This window comes from Rhynchophorus ferrugineus, unplaced genomic scaffold, assembly GCF_030347505.1.
Source record: "Rhynchophorus ferrugineus isolate W39M unplaced genomic scaffold, kcgeb_rfMv2 rfM2, whole genome shotgun sequence".
NCBI classification, from domain to species: Eukaryota; Metazoa; Arthropoda; class Insecta; order Coleoptera; family Curculionidae; genus Rhynchophorus; species Rhynchophorus ferrugineus.
This window is the reverse complement of record NW_027472581.1, coordinates 90,288,190-90,308,102: the sequence shown is the minus strand read 5'-3', so window position 1 is coordinate 90,308,102 and position 19,913 is coordinate 90,288,190. Positions and strand designations below refer to the sequence as shown.

At 32.1% G+C, this 19,913-nt stretch overlaps 1 protein-coding gene across 1 annotated transcript in view; it reads right to left on the bottom strand.

Moving 5' to 3' along the window:
• Positions 1-19,424, bottom strand: part of LOC143191634 (tubulin alpha-3 chain) — a 51,360-nt gene extending 31,936 nt beyond the window's left edge. The window contains exons 1-2 of the mRNA XM_076396932.1: positions 19,278-19,424; positions 3,473-3,695 (exon numbers count right to left, since the gene is read on the bottom strand). Of these exons, the coding sequence (XP_076253047.1) occupies positions 3,473-3,695; positions 19,278-19,280 (226 nt within the window). The 5' untranslated portion in view covers positions 19,281-19,424. The remainder of the gene's footprint in view (positions 1-3,472; positions 3,696-19,277) is intronic.
• Positions 19,425-19,913: the final 489 nt, after the last annotated feature.

Here is a 19,913-nt window from a genome sequence, read left to right as displayed (position 1 = left end):
ATCAATTAATCATATTGTGCTAACAGTTTTCTTAACATAAACTAGTGCTGCAAATTCTTGAGTTATAAAATCTGGTTATATCTCCACAAAACAGCATAGTATTAGTCTGAATCCCCAGCCATGAGAGTATACCTGAGAATGAATTGATGGATAACCTCGCCAAGAAACTACTACAAATGGTCAACAGATTATAAAAATCTTTCTCCATTTATAGATCTTATTTTTCTCATTTATAGCAGTTTGAATGAGACCTGCTCTAATAAGAGAACAATCTTTGACCTATTAAGAAGGACTTCTTATCCCTTGATACTCCTTTAGGAAAGAGAGATGTAGAAATAAAATTAAAGAGGCTACTGATGGTCACTGCCATTTACCTATTCCATTCTAACGAATTGAACTGAGAGGCCTCTGTGTCCCAATCATGAGGAACCAATGTCAGTCTCCCATTAGATAGATTCAGAAGACGTCCTGGCTTGTCTGATTCATTGAGGGATCTGCTCTTGCGCTAAAACCTGCCCAAATCTTCTTAAAGGAAATATTTTATTTATGTCTTTATTTTAAAATCTAATACTACCTTGTACAAACAGTTTTATTGTTTATTTATTTGTCTAGGTATTTGTTTTGTTTCATTGTTTGTTATGTAGGTTTGATTATTGATTTTATTAGTTATTTTTAAATTCTAAACATTACTACTGTTGATTGAGTCTGCCTTGTTATTTTAGGATTCCTTGAAAAGCGCAACTGACGGAACGGTTTTAGCCTCTCAGTTGTCACTAATATTTCTCGGTTTGTATTGATAATCTCCAAATATGCTAAAGAGTTGGGGAACATTAATATTCAATCAATAAATCTAGATGTTGTGCTACTAATTTTGTTTTTTCTGTAATTTGTGTTAGTCCATCAAAAATTAGTTAAAAGTTGGTTACTAATCAATTTAATTTTGCCTTGTTAATCGTAACTATCACATCTGGAATAATGGATGTAAAAGTAGTTTCTGATAGGGAAAAACACATTCAAGTCTAAAAGATAAGATTGGAAAAAGTTATTTTGGATGTTCTCAGTAAATTGATTTAAAGTCTTATATCTTCAGTAATACTTATTTAACAAAGCGATTTCGATGTTAAAGATAATCATCTACGACATATCTAGGGAACTAAATACCGGCTATAAAATATATTTTAACCATTTCCATAAAACTGGGCAAAAAGAAACTCGATTCTTGTGTTCCATATTAATTTGTGAAACTTAATGTACCCAGTTTCTATCTATCAAATGGCTGACTCAGCCAATGAGCGATGTGATTACGTAGAACAATAATGAGCGAAAAAAATCGTGATAGAAGCCCGGAGAAGTTTCACAAACACACTGACGCCAAAAATGATAATTCTATGTACTTGATGAGATTTTGAATGAATGAGTACTATTTGCTGTGGTTTCTACACTGATTTTACAGTGACAGAATTATGGTGTTACCAGGAAAATAAAAAATATAGTACATGAAATGTATATGAATATGAATATCCCAGGAAAACATGAAAAAATCGATGGAAAGCACTGTCTTTAAAGCACCGCTCATTAGTTATCTCGCTTTAGAGACAAAAACACCAATTATACTACTTCGATATCATCGAAATAATACTGTCGCTGTGCACCTTGGTAGATTCGACGGCAAGTAACCGAAATAGCGTGACGGCCAAAGTCTATTCAAGCCGCGAATAAAATATTTACGGTGGTCGTTCACCCTCCCGTATTACGGGAAAGAACTAGAATAGTTGTAGAATAACGGATGCACCCAAAACGATTCGCACTATCTAGTAATTGTACAATAAAGCTGTATCGCCATTATAGCATTATCGTCTTCAGTTACAATAATAATACAGGCATGTTTAAAGCGAATTGACCATAAAATACTAACTGTAATGATTTATCAAACAACTATGACTATACATAGAAAATGTTATTATGTGATTACAACATAAATTAATTTTAAAAACTTGAAAAAAATATCTTAGATTTTTTTAAGATAAACCCGGCTTTGTCGTAGTTGTAAATGAACTCTAATGACAGTATGGTGGTTCTATTAATGCCTAGTAATTGTTTTGACCAATTGACATGCTAGTTTAGCCAACATGTTTCTTGTGGTGAGACCCAGATATATTATATATTTTTGATCAGGAACTAATTCGAAATCCAATATTAAACTATATATGAGTTAGGATCTTAGGAAGTTCTTGTTTATCTTTTACTACATATGAAACCGGCTGTTCAGGTGAAAATATATGTAACATAAAGCATTCTACAAGACTTTACCAAAGTCTAGTAGGTCAAATGTAATTTCAATTTTGTTCGTGTTTTTTTAAAGCTCTTTTTCTGTATTCACATTTCAAACACTGCCTCTCTCATTCAGTCACAATTTTGTTACCGAAGAACTTCTGTAACCTCTGAGATTTTCTTTATAACTATCTAACTTAACAACTATTTTCGCAAAATGCGATACGAATTATATGATACACCAAAGATTCCCACTCTCCTAGTCCTTGGTTTTATGCAAATGGCTCAAAACTGTTTTGTTGACTATGTTTATTTATATAACGCCACCCGTCGTACTCTCCAGGACTTTGCCGTGACCTGGCTGAGCTCTATGAAGATATCAAAAATCGGTCGATTTGTGGAGAGTTAAAATATACATCGTTCAAGTTGAAAACTGTGAATTACTTAAAGATATTACTAGATATATATGAATTTAAAACCATCTATTGAAAACAACTGAAGTTATATATATGTAAGGAATTAAGATGTGGAGATTACTTAAGTTAGGATAAACTATAGTTGCTTTTTTTAATCATCTAACATTTGAAAACTTTCTTTGGTAACGTATTCCAAATGAGTGGCATTACAAACACTAAATCAAAGTTTAATAACTTAAGCCACCAATAACAATTGTGACATGTCTAGTCATATTATTAGGAAATATAATACAATGTCATGACAAAAACTACCTCTTAGAACCTATATTTTCAGAGCGTAATAACAAATTGAGCAAACGAATGAAGCCAGATTTATATCTAGAATGTTGTATTTAATCGTCCTATAAAATGGCTTGATAGAATAAAAATAATTAGAGATATAAAAAGTCATCTTTTAAAAACACCCACCCATATATTTTACACTCCATTACCAACCACCACACAGATAAAACATATGTTTTTAAGCCTTATTTGGTAAAGTAATCCAAGTTTGAAATGAAATTAAGAATACTTATAAGTCGGCCCATATCTTGAGTACAATGAACCCAATGATAAGCAAATATGTTCAGTTTTTGTCAATAAGCATGAACAAAACTTCAATTAAAAATAGCCGAAAAAGTGAACGATCAGAATAAGAGAGGTTTCCGCAAAAATAATTAAAATAAACCTTATTTAAACCACCGTTTTTTAGAGAGACGAACAACGAACTGAGACTATAAGCTTACCAACAACAGTGGGTTCCAAATCAACAAACACTGCTCTGGGTACGTGTTTGCCTGCACCAGTCTCCGAGAAGAAGGTGTTAAAGCTGTCGTCACCTCCTCCGATGGTCTTGTCGGATGGCATCTGACCGTCAGGTTGGATTCCATGTTCCAGACAGTACAATTCCCAGCAGGCGTTTCCAATTTGGACTCCGGCTTGACCGATGTGGACGGAGATACATTCCCTCTGAAGCAACAAAATATTGTTATAGTAAAAAAACAGTTAAAATATATAATCAGTAACTAATTTGAGTATTTTAGAACTTTGGAGCTCTATCTCTATTTAGTTAAAATTGATTTTCAAGGAATTCTATCGCTCTACAACCGCATGTTCAGACTATTAATCAACTACCATTTTTCTTCCTCTCTGTACCTTTAGTTATTAATGAAAGTGGCCAAAGGCCAAAGAACGTTTAATCAAGTTTACCGATAGTTTCCATTTATTGGTTATTGGTTAACCGCAATTTTTATCAATTTCTATCGGATAGAACATAGCTATAACCATACTTTAAAAAATGGAGTTGAAGCAAAAACTTGGCTTGATGCCGAGTTTCCGGTCACTGCCTCAGGAAAATAAAAATAAACCATCAAGGATTGGTATGCTAAGTTTAGACGTGGTGAAATGAGCACCAAAGCCGGTGAACGCAGTGGACGCTCAGAAGAGGTTTTTACCGACGAAAACATTAAAAAATTCCCAAAATGATTTTGAATGAAATTGAATGTAATAGCAGACACTCTAAATATATCATCTGAACGTGTAAAGCTCTATGTAAAGTGGGTGACGCGCTAGCTCACATTTGACCAAAAACAACAACGACTTGATGATTTGGAGCAGTGTTTGAAGATTATCAAATGTAATAAACCTGAGTATTTGCGTCGATATGTGACAATGGATGAAACGTGGCTCCATCATTTCACTCCGAAGTCCAATCGACAGTTATCCGAGTGGACTGCACGATGAACCCGCTCAAAAGCGTGGGAAAACGCAACAGTTGGCTGATAAGATTATGGTGTCTGTATTTCGGGATGTGAATGGAATAATATTCATTGACTAGCTTGAAAAAGGAAGGACCATCAACATCGACTATTACATAGCGTTATTGGACCGTTTGAAGGACGAAATCGCCGAAAAACGACCGCATTTGAAGAAAAAGAAAGTGCTGATACACTAAGACAATGCACCGTGTCACAAGTCAGTGAGAACGATGACAAAATCCATGAATTGAGCTTCTAATTGCTTCTTCATCCACCGTATTCTTCAGATCTGGCCCCCAGCGACTATTTCCTGTTCTCAGATCTCAAAAGAATGTTCGATGGGAAAGATTTTCGTCGAATGAAGAAATGATCGCCGAAACTGAGACCTATTTTGAAGCAAAGAACAAATCGTACTACAAAAATTGCATCGAAGAGTTGGAGGGTCGCTATAATCAGTGTGTCACCTTTGAAGGGAATTATGTTGAATAAAAAAACTAATTTTTCCAAAAAAATGTGTTTTACTATAGTAGACTTTTCAATTGACGTGTTGTAAGACAATATTTACGTTGTTTTGTACTTTAACAAAATAATAATGGTTAATCTATTAAAATTTCTTTAAAAATAAGAAATATTCAGGTAGTTTCTGGATCTTAAATGGTTTAAAGAAATTTAGAAGTAGTAATTACAATATGGAAAGGGGAGAAGGACAAAATATGAAACTAAAATTACTAAATCAAGATTCGCCCAGTGTTGGAGTCAAACAAAAGAACAACTTCCAGTAGCATTAAATATATGCCAGAAAGCTCAAGGTGAATATCTAATAATCGAAAATTAATAAGATAGCAGTTCGCAAAGTATGAAATGGAAAAAGAAGTGACCTACTAATAGACATATCAAATCTAATAAAGTTTTGGTTTAATGAAATGTTTTTAACGAAAAGTCATATGTTGGTAGAAATACATAAAGAATAAAGCTTCATTCGAAGTAAAATTTAGTTACTCATAACAAAAATCAGTCATGTACAGTTTTAAGGAATCCTCTAAAATTAAGTACCACCGTTAATAAAAAAACGAAATAAAAAACTACAGTTCGTTTAATTCTATATAATGTATAACGCAATATTAAATAAACAATATAAAAAATTGGTACTTAATAAACATGGTATCTTACCAATTTCTAAAAATAGTATTTGTGCTAATACTTAAAATGATATGACAAAATGTGTATCAAAATTAAACTTATGACGTAATATTGGCCGCTTATTTTATCGTCAACTACCCGAAGATCCAACATTTGATCATTTAACATTATCAGCGACAGAAAAGCAAAGAATCTCGAGCAATATACTGCAAAAAAATTCGTTTTATTTACTTTGCATCTGTTTAATTGGGTTACGGTTAAAGTAAATGCGAGAAAGCTACCGAAGTTTTTCACGTAAATATATGAAGTCTAACGAAGGTTTGACCCTGAAAGAAACTGGTAACCGAGCCGATCATGGTTATACTTTTTAAGAAGAATTCGTGATGGTAAATCGATGCAGAAGGTTTACCGTCATATTTCTAGTTCAGGAAAAGGTGTAATTACTTTTAATAACATAATTAAAATGATAATTACGCCTTATTAAACATAAATAACGTTCCATTTAATTTCCTCTATATTTGTACTATGATCGGTACATTGAATAGAAATAACACACATCCATCATTTATAGGAGGCTATGTAGGTAATTTGCAATATTCGATTTATATATTACAACAGATAATTAAGCTTCAAGATTGTATGAATTACTTGGTTCTGGTTGGTACTCCAGAAAATCACCAAAATGGAACATACGAGTTGAGATGTTTTACTTCGTTGCACTTTAATGACGAAATGATGTCATCTCGGGTTAATATAATGATTTCATCGCGAAAAAAGCGTGTGGTCAACGCAGCTGATCGTAAAAACTGACCATGAAACTCATGCTGTTAACACTTACAACTAATTTACTAAGTTTGTTCGTTACAAAACATAATGACATAAAATTTGAGATAAAATTAATTGTCACATAAAGAACCAGGTTTATAGAAATGAGTTCTGTCGATAAGTTTTATGTTTGTGACAATGTTGGCAATTTTAATCCTCGATTATTTTTGGGTTAAGAGAATATTAACAAAACCCCTGGTAATGTAATCAATATTCTAGCTTTCTGGTCCAGTTAGATGTAAAAATTCTTGAAAAAAGACTTGTTTTACAGAAGAAACAACAAAAAAGTTCAAAAAATCAATAAAAAAGACAAAAAATCTATTGAGTGAAAGTACGAATTATTGCAATATCTATCCTGGTTATCAGATTTAAATCCCTGTGGCTGCTAGTGGTCCCAGGACATAATTATCTTTTTAATTTCTACAGATAACATAAAATTGAGAAAAATGACTACCATATAGAGTTACAAATAAACATGTGTGAGATAATGAAACCTGGAGACCTATTACAATAAAAGAAAGGAATCGAAAACCAAAACCAATAGAACATTTTCATGGAAATAATGACTTCCTATTTTGTTATAATTCTAACATAAGCATATTTGAAGAGAATTTATTCTCGCTTCAAAGATAGAAAAATGTATCAGAACAAATATACTTATATTCAGAAATATTGTACTTGTAACATGTAAAGTATTCGTACTCAGTAAATATTATATATAAAAAGCACAACAAATTTTTACCAAATCAATTAAAACAATACAACAAAACAACACAAGCACAATCCCGAAATATAAAAGACAACTATCATATGCAAAAAAGTGAGTAAATTAACTGGTCATAACTTTTTTTTAATACTGCAAATTTGAACAGCATCAATTAATCCAATAAAACAAACAATGTCATAAAATCTCGAAGTATAAACGATAACTTTCTTATTATAATTTGTACCTAAGATTACGGTCCTGCTACTATTGCGATAGTCGCGGGTGTGAATCCTGCTAGGGCATGGTCGTAAATTTAGGTTTGTGATTGTTTAATACTTGCGATTGTCCTAGGCAAGAATGCAAAATCTGACAAGGAAAATGATCCCAGTCACGACAGTAATCAGGCTGGGTAAGACCGGATGATTTCTAAGTTGGTGATTCGACAGTCGGTTAATGCCGAGGACCGTGGTTCGGAGCCCACGTTTAACAGTATGTCCACTCCAGATAAACCCTTGTTGGTACTAGATAACTTCAATTGTTAATGTGTTAATAATGTTATGTGTATTATGACCAACAGCGATACATTTACATAGCTTGAATGTTTACATAACTTGTAGTTAAACACAACTACATCTTTAGTTAAGTGATTTTTTGGATTTAAAAGCAGTATTCAGTTGTTGTTCAACCGATTTGCCTTGTTATTCCTCGCTTCAATGGCTTAATTATTATTATTCATTAAATCCAAGTCTCTAATAGAGTAGTAACTGTGGTCTAACACATAATATACCATCACATACTTACTGAGATTAATATACATTCACAAATCCAATTAGTCGATTCAGCTTCATCATAATTTATTCATTTCTTCGTTTCACCAATAAAAATCAGTATTTTCTTCATATACTATATATTGCCTTTTTTCATGCCTTTTTGCGAATCTTTTAATTTCTGCTATCACTATGACTATTGCGATCCGAAGATACTTGTTTTTACAGTACCTCTAATTATTTTTTATATTTTAAAGAAATAACAGGACAATTGAAAAGTCCCCAACCTCACGCATAGATAGCGCTAGTAGAATTAAATCCATATGTTTTTTAGTTAGCCCTACCCCTCAAAAGATGCGTGTATACATTTGACAGCTGTCGGATCATTGGTTTGTGAATTATAGCATTTTGAGTGAAGCAACTTTTGTTATTGTGAAAAAAAAATGGATAAAAAGGATTTTCGTGTGTTGATAAAATATTGCTTTTTGAAGGGAAAAATACACTGGAAGCAAAAACTTGGCTTGATGCCGAGTTTCCGGACACTGCCTCAGGAAAATCAACCATCAAGGATTGGTATGCTAAGTTTAGACGTGGTGAAATGAGCAGCGAAGACGGTACACGCATTGGACGCCCAAAAGAAGTTGTTACCGACGAAAACATTTCAAAAAATCAAAAAATGATTTTGAATGACCGTAACTTGAAACTGAATGAAATAGCGTGCGGTTTAAATATATTAACTGAACGTGTATGATTCACGAATATTTGGGTATGAGAAAGATCTGGGCAAAATGGGTGCAGCGCGAGCTCACTTTTGACCAAAAACACAGACGAGTTCCATCATTCATCATTTCACTCCGAAGTCCAGTCGATAGTCATCCGAGTGGACTGCACACGATGAACCCGCTCCAAAGCGTGGGAAAACATAACAATCAGCTGGCGAGGTTATGGCGTCTGTATTTATTATGACTACCCTGAAAAAGGAAGGACCATCAACAGCTACTATTACATAGTGTTATTGGACCGTTTGAAGGACGAAATCGCTGAAAAATGGACGAATTTGAAGAAAAAGAAAGTGCTGCTTCACCAGGACAATGCAACGTGTCACAAGTTAATGAAAACGACGGCAAAAATCCATGAATTGTGCTTCGAATTGCTATCTCATCCACCGTATTCTCCAGATCTGCCCCTCAGCGACGATTTCCTCTTCTCAGATCTCAAAATAATGCTCGCTGGGAAGAAATGTTCGTCGAATGAATAGGTGATCGACTAAACTGAGGCGTATTTTGAACCAAAGGGCAAATCGTACTAAAAAAATGCTTTCGAAAAGTTGAAGGGTCCCTATAAAAAGTGTTTTACTATGGTAGACCGGGGACTTTTCAATTAACCTGTAATTGTGCGGAATGAGGATATTGGTCATTATTAAGGGTAGTATTGATGTATGGATCTATTTATTTATATTTTTACTTGTGTTGTAGCTTTTGGTTGCCGTTCAGTTGGTTTTTGGAAATGTTTCGTTAAGTCCTAAACATTAAAAACATCGCGATAATCCTCTAAATTTCCTTTTGTTCTGGGTCTTATTTATGTTATCGTAAAATAGCGAAAATGCGAGCCTCATTAAAATGCTCTGTTTCAATCAATTTACATTTCCCAGCTTTGAAGGGCGCTCGAAATTTATACTTAGAACAACTCGAAAGTTCCGCATCCGACTTGTTTAATTATTGAAAGTGATTCAAGCGGTGCCACTTGACAAGCGGCCGAGCAAACGACGTTCCGGTAGTCGCGACGAGTTGTTTTGCACAATAGTTCATTCTGGAAGTAATCAATCGTTAAAGACGGTTTCCAGGAAAAGCAGCCCGACGGGAAATAACGACACACCTTGTCGGAATAGATTTATTAATTTGGTGACTGGTACAGGGCAGAATGGCATTAGCGAGGGGGCAGGGGGTCGTGCCTGTAGCGATTAAGACAGACTTGGGGAATTTATTATTATATAACGGAAAATCGGTTGATAATCGTCGGTAATAGCGCCGATAAAAGAAAAATCGGTTTTCGACGTCGAACAAAAGACCTTTTTGTATAGGAAACAACGCGAATCTAACAATAATAATGCAGATTCAGGCATAGGATGGAACTATTATTAACATCAAAGCGTATCAATGAATTTATTGTCAATTATCTTTGTCTCTCTTTGTCTTTGTCTTCTCAAGGTCTTTCCAACTTAGGTAATTCTATTTCCTACTAGAAGACTTTGATAGAAAATATAGTCTATCGGATATAACAGCCAATGTACGTCACCTAAATTTAAGGCGTTGCAATGTTGCCGTGTCAAATTTGACTTTTGTTTTACTTGGGCTCTGATATAACAAAATGCTAACGTTAAACAAAAATAATGTTATCAATTATAATATATTTTAATATTGTAGTATACCTAAGGCATATGTTATCTACAGTCAATTATACAAGTTGTAGGTTAGGATTGTTTTACTACTCTATTACTTACTTTAATATTATGACTAACAAAACCTAATTAAATTTTGCTTGGGGCAGATCTGGAGAATACGGTGGATGAGGAAGCAATTCGTAGCCCAATTCATGGATTTTTGCCATCGTTTTCACTGACTTGTGACACGGTGTATTGTCTTGGTGAAGAAGTATTTTCTTTTTCTTCAAATGCGGCCGTTTTTTCGCCTATTTCGTCCTTCAAACGGTCTAATATCGCTATGTAATAGTCGCTGATCATGGTCCTTCCTTTTTCAAGGTAGTCAATGAAAATTCTTCCATGCGCATCCCAAAAAACCTTGCCAGCCGACTGTTGCGTTTTCCCACGCTTTGGAGCGGGTTCATCGTGTCCAGTCCACTCGGATGACTCGATTGGACCTCGGAGTGAAATGATGGAGCCGTGTTTCATCCATTATCCCATATCAACGCAAAAACTCGGGTTTATTACGCTTGATCATCTTCAAACTCTGCTCCGAATCATCAAGTCGTCGTTGTTTTTGGTCAGAAGTGAGCTCGCGCGGCACCCACTTTGCACAGAGCTTTCTCATACCCAAACATTCGTGAATGATATAATGTACACGTTCAGTTGATATCTTTAGAGTGTCTGCTATTTCATTTAATTTCAATTTACGGTCATTCAAAATCATTTTGTGGATTTTCAAAATGTTTTCGTCGGTAACAACCTCTTTTACACGTGTAAGTTTTGTCAAGGTCGCGGCTATGACAACAGAACCAGAACGTTCAAAATCAGTCGAGTGAGACTATTAGAAACAAAAATACTAACTAAAAGTATACGACTAAAACAGTCGATAGTAAAAAGTAGTCAATCACTAAACAGTCGATAGTCGTTTTCAGTCGATAGTTCCCAAAGCTAATATTAATTGTTTTTAAAAAAATGTATATCAACATATTCTATAACAAATCTATTTCATATTAATTAATTTAAAATATCCAAAACCATATTAAACGCATTTCTTTGTCTATATCGGAAGACTATTTTGTCGAATAATAGTGAAAATCACGAAACGTTCTTAGACAATTACACACGACATAGAATCGATCTAGAAAAATTAAATCACTCCGTCATGCACGCAAAGTCAAGACATAATAAAATCCGTTGCTGTTATCAATATTTTATGTGGTCAACCACGTTGGACTTGGTTTTCTGAACTGATTATCATTACTGCGAATCAGACGATAATTATTCTTATATAAATGCTATTAAATTAAATGGCTTTAAAAGCAGTTACAAATGTTATTTTCTATAATAAATTTGAAAATATAGGGCGTTTTTTATTGGCAAAACTGCCAATAGGGTGAAATATGTTATTCTCATTTGTTTCTCCAACAAAATCAAAAAAATATTTTAGGAGTTATATGGATAATTTAGTATATACGAATATTATTTCAGATCAAATTTCTGCTATTCAAAACTCTATAAATTCGCAGCATTTGGAGGAAGTCATCGCAATTTGAAAGAGGGTACTAATGTACTAATATATCAGCAGCAAAATGTTTTTAAGCCGGCTTGGTTGATGCAGTGGTAAAGGCGACAGGACGGTCCACCTACTGTTGCGATAGTCGCGGGTTCGAATCCTTCTGGGGCATGCTCGTAAATTTATGTTTGTGATTATTTAATATTTGTGATTGTCCTAGCCAAGAGTGTAAAATCCTACAAAGCAAATGATCCTAGTCACGCCAGTATCCTGACCGGATGTCTTTTGGGATGATTTCTAAGTTGGTCACTCGCCAATAGGTAGGCTTAATGCCGAGGACCTTGGTTCGGAGCACACATTAAACTGTAGGTCCAGTCCAGATAAACCATCGTTGGTAAAAAGGAGTTTTTTTTAAACGTTTTAAAACAAGAGAAAGAAACTATTGAAAATTTATATTGGAAAATAATTCTTCAGCTTAGTAACTTTAAATTCTTCTCTGTTTTCACTATGTGCCCATAAGAAATTAAATTTTTAACAACTACAGTAAGCAATGGTAGCGATAAAATTAAATGATTTGCTAAAACACACCAAGTAAGATTTCCTCAACGTAAAAGTACTACAACTAGCCAACAACAGTGGACCTACAGTTGAAGAGGCAAAAATACTTTGAACTGGTACAGTTAAATTATGTGTGAAAACTATACCGTGTTCTAAAACAATATGGAGTGCACCAGTGATAGTTTGTATCTTTAATATAAAGGAAAAATAATTAGATAATTATATATTAAAAATTAATAAGGATATTTTTGTAATTTTATTTATAGCACATCATTTCTAAATACTCTTAAAACCTTTCCAGCTTATGTCATATAACAAATCAGATTCCAATCTGACACAGAATTCAGGTTTTCTAGACAAAGTAAAATAAATATATACCAGAAAAATTACCAATGTATAATACTTTAATTTACTGTGTTAATTGAAATTAATATATAGCTGTATAACATGTAAAAAAATAAAAAACATTGTACATGTAAAACATTTTCGACAATCTCTTAATACAAAAATCTCACAAAATTAACGAGACCCAAGGCAGATTGTATAGAAACGAACTTCATGAAAGTTAATTTGATTTAAAACCCGATTTCTATACCTCGATGATTATTTATTTTAATAACAATCGAAGGAAGTACACTTTCAATCGACTAATCATCAATACTCGCAGTGAAAAAGGACGACGCAATATCCGCTGATATACTTATAAGAAATAACATGTTCGAATCTATTATTAAAAAATAAAAAGTCAATTTCCTTGTTTACTGACTAATTTATTACCGATTTTACTGCAAACAAAAACGTTAAAAAGGAAATATAAAAATCAAATATCATTAGAAGACATAACCTTCAAAAAAATAATAAAAGGTCTATAAATAAGACGCCCATGTGTTTTGCATCAATCCAATTTAATTGAACAATTATGGTTCTATTGGGATGGGCATTAACTTTTAATTTGGTGTTTATATGGTTAAGTGGTGGGGTAAATTAAGAAATTGTAGGTAAGTGCCTTGAACCTACGTATGTTTCATCATCCACATCGTCCAGTAAGTTTATTAACAGAGTCTTTCTTTTAAAGAGATAAAGCACAAAGGCATTGTTCTTAGTTATTTTTTAAAGAAAGAATTAATATAGTAACTAATACATGTTAGTAATAATTTAGTAATTTAATAAAACTAAAAACATGTTAGAAAAGCATTTTTTATTGTTTCATTTAACGAATCTAGATGTCAATTTTAAAACAATTTAAAACGAAACCATGAAATTAAACTAAACAATTTATGTATATTTATGTTATACACAATTATCAATAAATTGATACATTTTAAAAATACATTATTTAAAATGGCTATTGATAATAGTTTAGCAATCAACATTTATTTGAATGTAATTTATTTATGATATGATAACAAAACTTGTGGTTAAAAAGTTGTAACGATTAAAATTATAGGTTTTATTAAAATAAAATAGATTTGATATGGTAACTGGAAGAATAAAAAAAAGTATTTTAAGGTTTTAATTAATCAATAATTATATATTTATAAGACATTATCTTTTATGTAATGAAAATCTATATATTTTTACTAAAATATTAGCTAAGTGCCAGTGTGATAACTTCAATATAGGCAGATTAATATTTTGTTAAATGCATGTATTTTGTAGTCAAAAAGAGACACAATGCTGTCTGAGTAGTTCGAACACGTAAACGAATGAACCTGTCAAAGTCGTCCGTTTGTCATACGTATGCAAAATTCTTGAAAGCAATAGTGATAATTGGTTATAACTCTAACCTATAAACTATTGTGGCTGTATCATTAACTGTAGTTTTTATATATACTATAATGTTAAAATAAAATTTGTTTGATAACATTTTAGTTCAATTATTTTATTTAGATTAGAATTTTGTGGTATATCTAAGCTCAACTGAACTAAAACTCACAGCTGATGCGGCAACTTTGCAACGTTTTGACACCACAAGTTTGGATGATTAATTGATGAATTAACTATATCCAGATGTTTATATGTAATGGGAATGTTCCAGAAAAGGGGAAATGGCTACCATATAGAATGAGTGAAAATGTCATTTCGAACTGTTTCAACATCTCTTGTCAGGCAAAATAGAAGAGATTTCTGTAGCGTATGGTGACTGGCAATGAAGACGTTATTACGTTAATTCCAAGTGATGAAAGCATAGTAGCAAAGTGATGGGGTAGCATAGTAGATCTATGCTCATCTGCCCGAAAGCAAAATATTCATGTCCAAAAAGTTTTGCTGTGCATATGGTGGAACCAGCAAGGTTTAGTCTATTTCGAGTTGCTAGAACCGAAGGGAACTGTTACGGTGGAATGTTACAACCTCTTACATGACAACCGTCAGCCGCACGATTCAAAAGTTGTGGATGATACACTATTGCAGCTCGAGCATGAAGTTATCGTGCATAAATTGCTAAAAGATGGGCAAGATATATAGAATAAAATAGCCAACACTATGAATAAATACATTTTTCCATTTTTTGAAAATTATTCAGTGTTTTTTCCAAAAAAACGGTAATGACTTTCCGGCATAGTATATTGTGCCAGTTTTCTCAATAAATGTGCCCTTGAAGTAGAAAAGTTATTAAAACATATGCAAGTAACTCATAAAATGTAGTCCATTACCAATAATGATTTATCTCTACTATCATTGACTGTCGATATTTTTCCCTTCAATAGATTTTCTTTAGTAAATTGTCCAAGTACCTAGGTGTTTATGCCATCAAAGATAACAGAAACTTACCAAGATACACTTTAAACTTTAAATTCGTTATACTAAAAATCTAAATTAGGTTACCCTTGTATCAAATTATTCTCTCTTGTCCATAAAAGTTACTTTAATTTTGGTTTCAAGGAAGTAAAAAATTTATTCTGCCTTTTCTTTATCCCAGAACTCTGTCCGTATGCCAAAACATCTGCTTTGTTTGCTACATTTTTTTAAATTTCTTGAAAGCATACGGACAGAGCTTCTGAGATAAAGAAAAAAAAAAGAAAAAAATATATATAGATATATGCAGATGCGGTTTTTATTAACCAGCAATGCAGCGTACAAGCTTAATTAAGACGTTCATATCAAAATAACATCCTTCGATCTGGATTCGTCCAGATCATTACATGCGTTCTATTTTTATATGACAAAGACGATTTAATCTTTTTTTTTTAATTCCCTTTAAGCGATCCCAAGCGTTTCCATATTAATAGATCGGGTAAGTTCGTTAACCGCAAAGAGATCTGGCGTTTTGCATCGACACTACGTAAACTTGCAAATAGAGTTCCCGGGAAATAGTGACAATAATTATTTTGAGGAATATAACGGGATATATAGACGTTCCCGTTTAGTAGTAAGGCGACGCTGCGGCCACACGCCCAGATAAGAAGTCGAACAGCAACGGGCCAGCCAGTTTCTTATGAAACCAATCTATACTAATTTAAAACTCAGAAAGCCTATTTTTGCTTTATTTTCTTTGATATATAAAGAATACTACTTACAATAACCAATATATAACTTCAGAGAGTCGATAGAGATCCCAACAAATAGATCGACCAAGAGAAACCTAAATTAATTTACTTTGCTCTTGCTGAACTCCATTACACACACGAAAAAAAAAAAGATAATGATGGTAAATGATGGAATCGTGAACAGATGTTTGTGTCAGTGTTTTAGGACGCAAAGGGAATTGTATTCATAAATTGATTTCTTCAAATTGATAAAGCAATAAAATTAGAATATTATAAGCTTTTGAATCAAATGGACATAGAAATTCGTAGAGAAGACATTATTTACAGAAGGAAAACATCAATGTCAATGAAGATACTAACTGCCAACGCAGCTTAAAAAAAGTCAATCAAATTAAAGTAGGAACTGATCCAATAGTCAGCGTATTTTCCAAATTTAGCTCCTTGTGACCTCGCATCGTAGAAAGCTGAATATAGTTAATAAAAACACCGCTATTTAAAGATGAACTGGGTGTATAGATGCGAAATTGAATACACCAAATATTAGTTTTGATATTTCTCCGCAAGTTCAATTGATTCTATTTTGAAGAATATGTCAAAATCAAGATTGTGTCGTGTCAAGGTTGTGTCGTCGTAGTAAGTAACTAGTTTTTCTTCAAATGATGATGGTTCTTGAGGAAGCGTATGATGTTTTATATATAAATGTTAAAAACTTAAATTGCTTATTATATACTAGACATGTATAGTTATAAATTGAAAATATTACTGAATTGGATGTTAATTTTGTGGTACTATATAAATCATTAAAAAATACGTAAAACGCTGGATACACTATATAGTTATAAAATAAGTTTGTGAGTTAATTATAAGGAACCCTGATGCAAAACCTAGTTGGAATAAGCATGTCAAAAAGTAATGAATAGAACTAAACAATGGTTAACAGGAAGGAAATTTCACATGGACTAAAATTCTAAAATCAACATGGACAACATGGACAACATGGAGTTTTGGAGATGTTCTGCAAGAGCCAATACAAATATAGCCTTAATAAGTTCGTAATATATATCGTAAATACACTAATATGCTATAAAAAAAACAAGTACTTATACCGATATCTTTGGATCCCAGTTGTCATAGAAAAAATGAAAAGACAACAGTAAAATGTTCAATACACTGAAGTAACAGAGTTCTTTAATAAACAGTGACTGAATTAAAACTCAAGAAAATTGAACCATTTGAGCTTTAAGAGTTAATGGTAAATCGAGCAAAAGCAGTGTTATTCCTTAAATAATAAGAGTACAGGCAAGTGTAGATTAGCGCCAATTTATTAGTTAGTAACAATATGCCAATAAAATCTAGAATAACCATATTCATGCAATTCTATAATTTGGGAAATTTTGCTGAAGATTAAATAATATACTATAGTCTTTACTCAACTTTAAACTTTTTTAAAAAAACTATAGATATCGACAAAAATATGTGAGTGTTGATGTCAGCATTTTAGAATTTGTCAAAATTCAAAATTTTACCATTTGTTATATAAATCACCAATATCACATATAATAAAATCCAATTTGGTAAATTTACAACAGTAAGAGGCAAAAAATTGCCTGAAATTCATTGGAATATTCAAATTTTTATTACGAACATTTAACTGCTTAATACTTATACAGAAAAAAATGCTTTCACCAATACTTTAATCAATATTAAACATTATTCTTTAGTATAATAGTTATTTGTAACATATAATCAACAGTTAATATAATGTTAAATTATAAATTGGCCAATAACACTTGCAAATATAACCTGGCGTAACAAATTGCATACACATAATAATAAATTAAAAAATATTTCAAGGAAATTATCGGATTGTTATTAGTTTGGTATAATTAACAGCTGGATTAAAATTTAAAATACATTATATTTCAATGAAAAAGTGAGAAACAGAGTAATCCTTGAATTCTAGCGCAATTGTTTTTGCAAACACATAATAATTAATGTTCACACATCATAAATGCCTTTGTGCATTTTGTATTGTTTCATATTAGGTAACATATTCAATTACCATTATCACCATTAGCGTAATGTAAAACGAACTGTATAATAGATCTTTAAAATGTCAGAACCAAATGCAGGTAACTAATATGTTGGTAATATTATAACTAACTCCGATATGGTCATATATTGTAAATCAAGGCAATAAGTTTGATTTGTAATAAGATAATGTTAACACTTATTTTTCTTCTATGGGAAATGTTCAAATATTTTTATATAATGTTAAAAATCATCACAATCATTACACTTTTCTTTATATTTTTAGGGCAACAAATTAAAGTACAGTAAATTAGAAATTATTACTCTATATTAAATATAACAATTTAGAAGAAGAATGATGAATTCCCAATTCTATTTTGAAGTTTATATATAAGAGATTTTTTAAAAATTATCATATCCCTTTTTTACTTATTCGACTTTCAGGCATTACTAAATAATATTGAAAAAAATCTGACCGGATAATAACATACCTGGCATGCTTTTCTCTTCTTTTTTTGAATAATAACAAAATCAGATACTGTAGATTTTCAAATTACACCTTTAATTCTAAAATGCAAAGTCACGACACTTTGCACAAAAGAAAGACAGTTATAAGAAGAAATTTGAAGGACTACTATTAAATGACTCGCATTTCTTCAACTTTAATAAAAGTCTTAAAAGCGTAGAACAATTTTAAGTTTTATAAAAAAAAGGCATAACACATCGCAAATTTGTAGAAATGTATTTCTATTAAGTATGATTCATCATCGCTTAAAATCATATCAATATCGCAATTAGCTTCCACGAATTCACACAGCGAAAAGAATGCTGTATAAATACTTTTTTAAGAAGCACTGATATTTTATTGTGTATCTAAAAAAGAAGTAATGGAACATGTCTTTACATGGCGCAACTTCGTCATAGACCAGACTAGATTTTTTCAATCAATAGTGACCACTTCAGTTCGCAGAAACACTTGATAGTTTTTATTTTTTACTGAGAATTGAAGTTCAATATATTTCAATTGTTACTATATACTCTTAAATAAGGCTTGAGTAACACATAAGTTTGACAAATATGAACTATTACAAATTGTTGATCATTATATGAATATATTAATATTTTCAATACAACTATTCGATTATTATTTAGCCAACAATGGCTTTATATAGAAAAAAAAATTATTTGTTAAAAAATAGGGGTACTTTTTATTGAGAGAATATTTATCATATGTTCAAATAATGGAATGTTCCTACTGATGACTTCATCTTAAGAAATACATCTAAATTTCTTTTTTAAATGTTTAGAATCAAAAAGAAACTGAAAATAATATCGGTAGCTTACCATTTTGATGGATGAGCTAGGAAGTTAAAGCACGAACACGATGTAAACGGCTTCGGGAGCTTGATGGAACAGTCACTCGATGTCAGCGATGCGACACCAGCGATTCGGATGGCTCTAGCTCGGCTCTGTCCGCTGAATTTAAACTACGGCGTGGCACGCTTCATGCATAGCAACGCGCATGGACAATGGAGGGCTCGCTCATAAAACAGTGTATTCCTCCTGAATTCCTGCTAGGTTCTGGTAGAGTTGTATTTGTCTAGAGACGTTCTGTTAGATATACATTTAAGAATATGTTTAAAAACTCATCTTAATCATCATATATTAATCTTTTCTTATGTTGTAAGAAAATAAAGGAGTATTTTAAATTAATATACATGTCTGAACGTACACATGTTTCAATTAGTGGATAGATTTATTCAAATTGGATCTCGACTGACGGCTTTTTTTGGCAGGCGGTCGAAATATTGTGCAAAAATCAATAACGTATTATTTTCAAGTATTGCTGAATCTAAATTAAAATAACTAATGTACAAAATCGAAATGTTTGAATGTTGAAAATTAATTAATTCGTTTAAAATTCAATCATGTCATCAAAAACCATACATTAACCCATTCTTGTATATAAACTAATGTCTA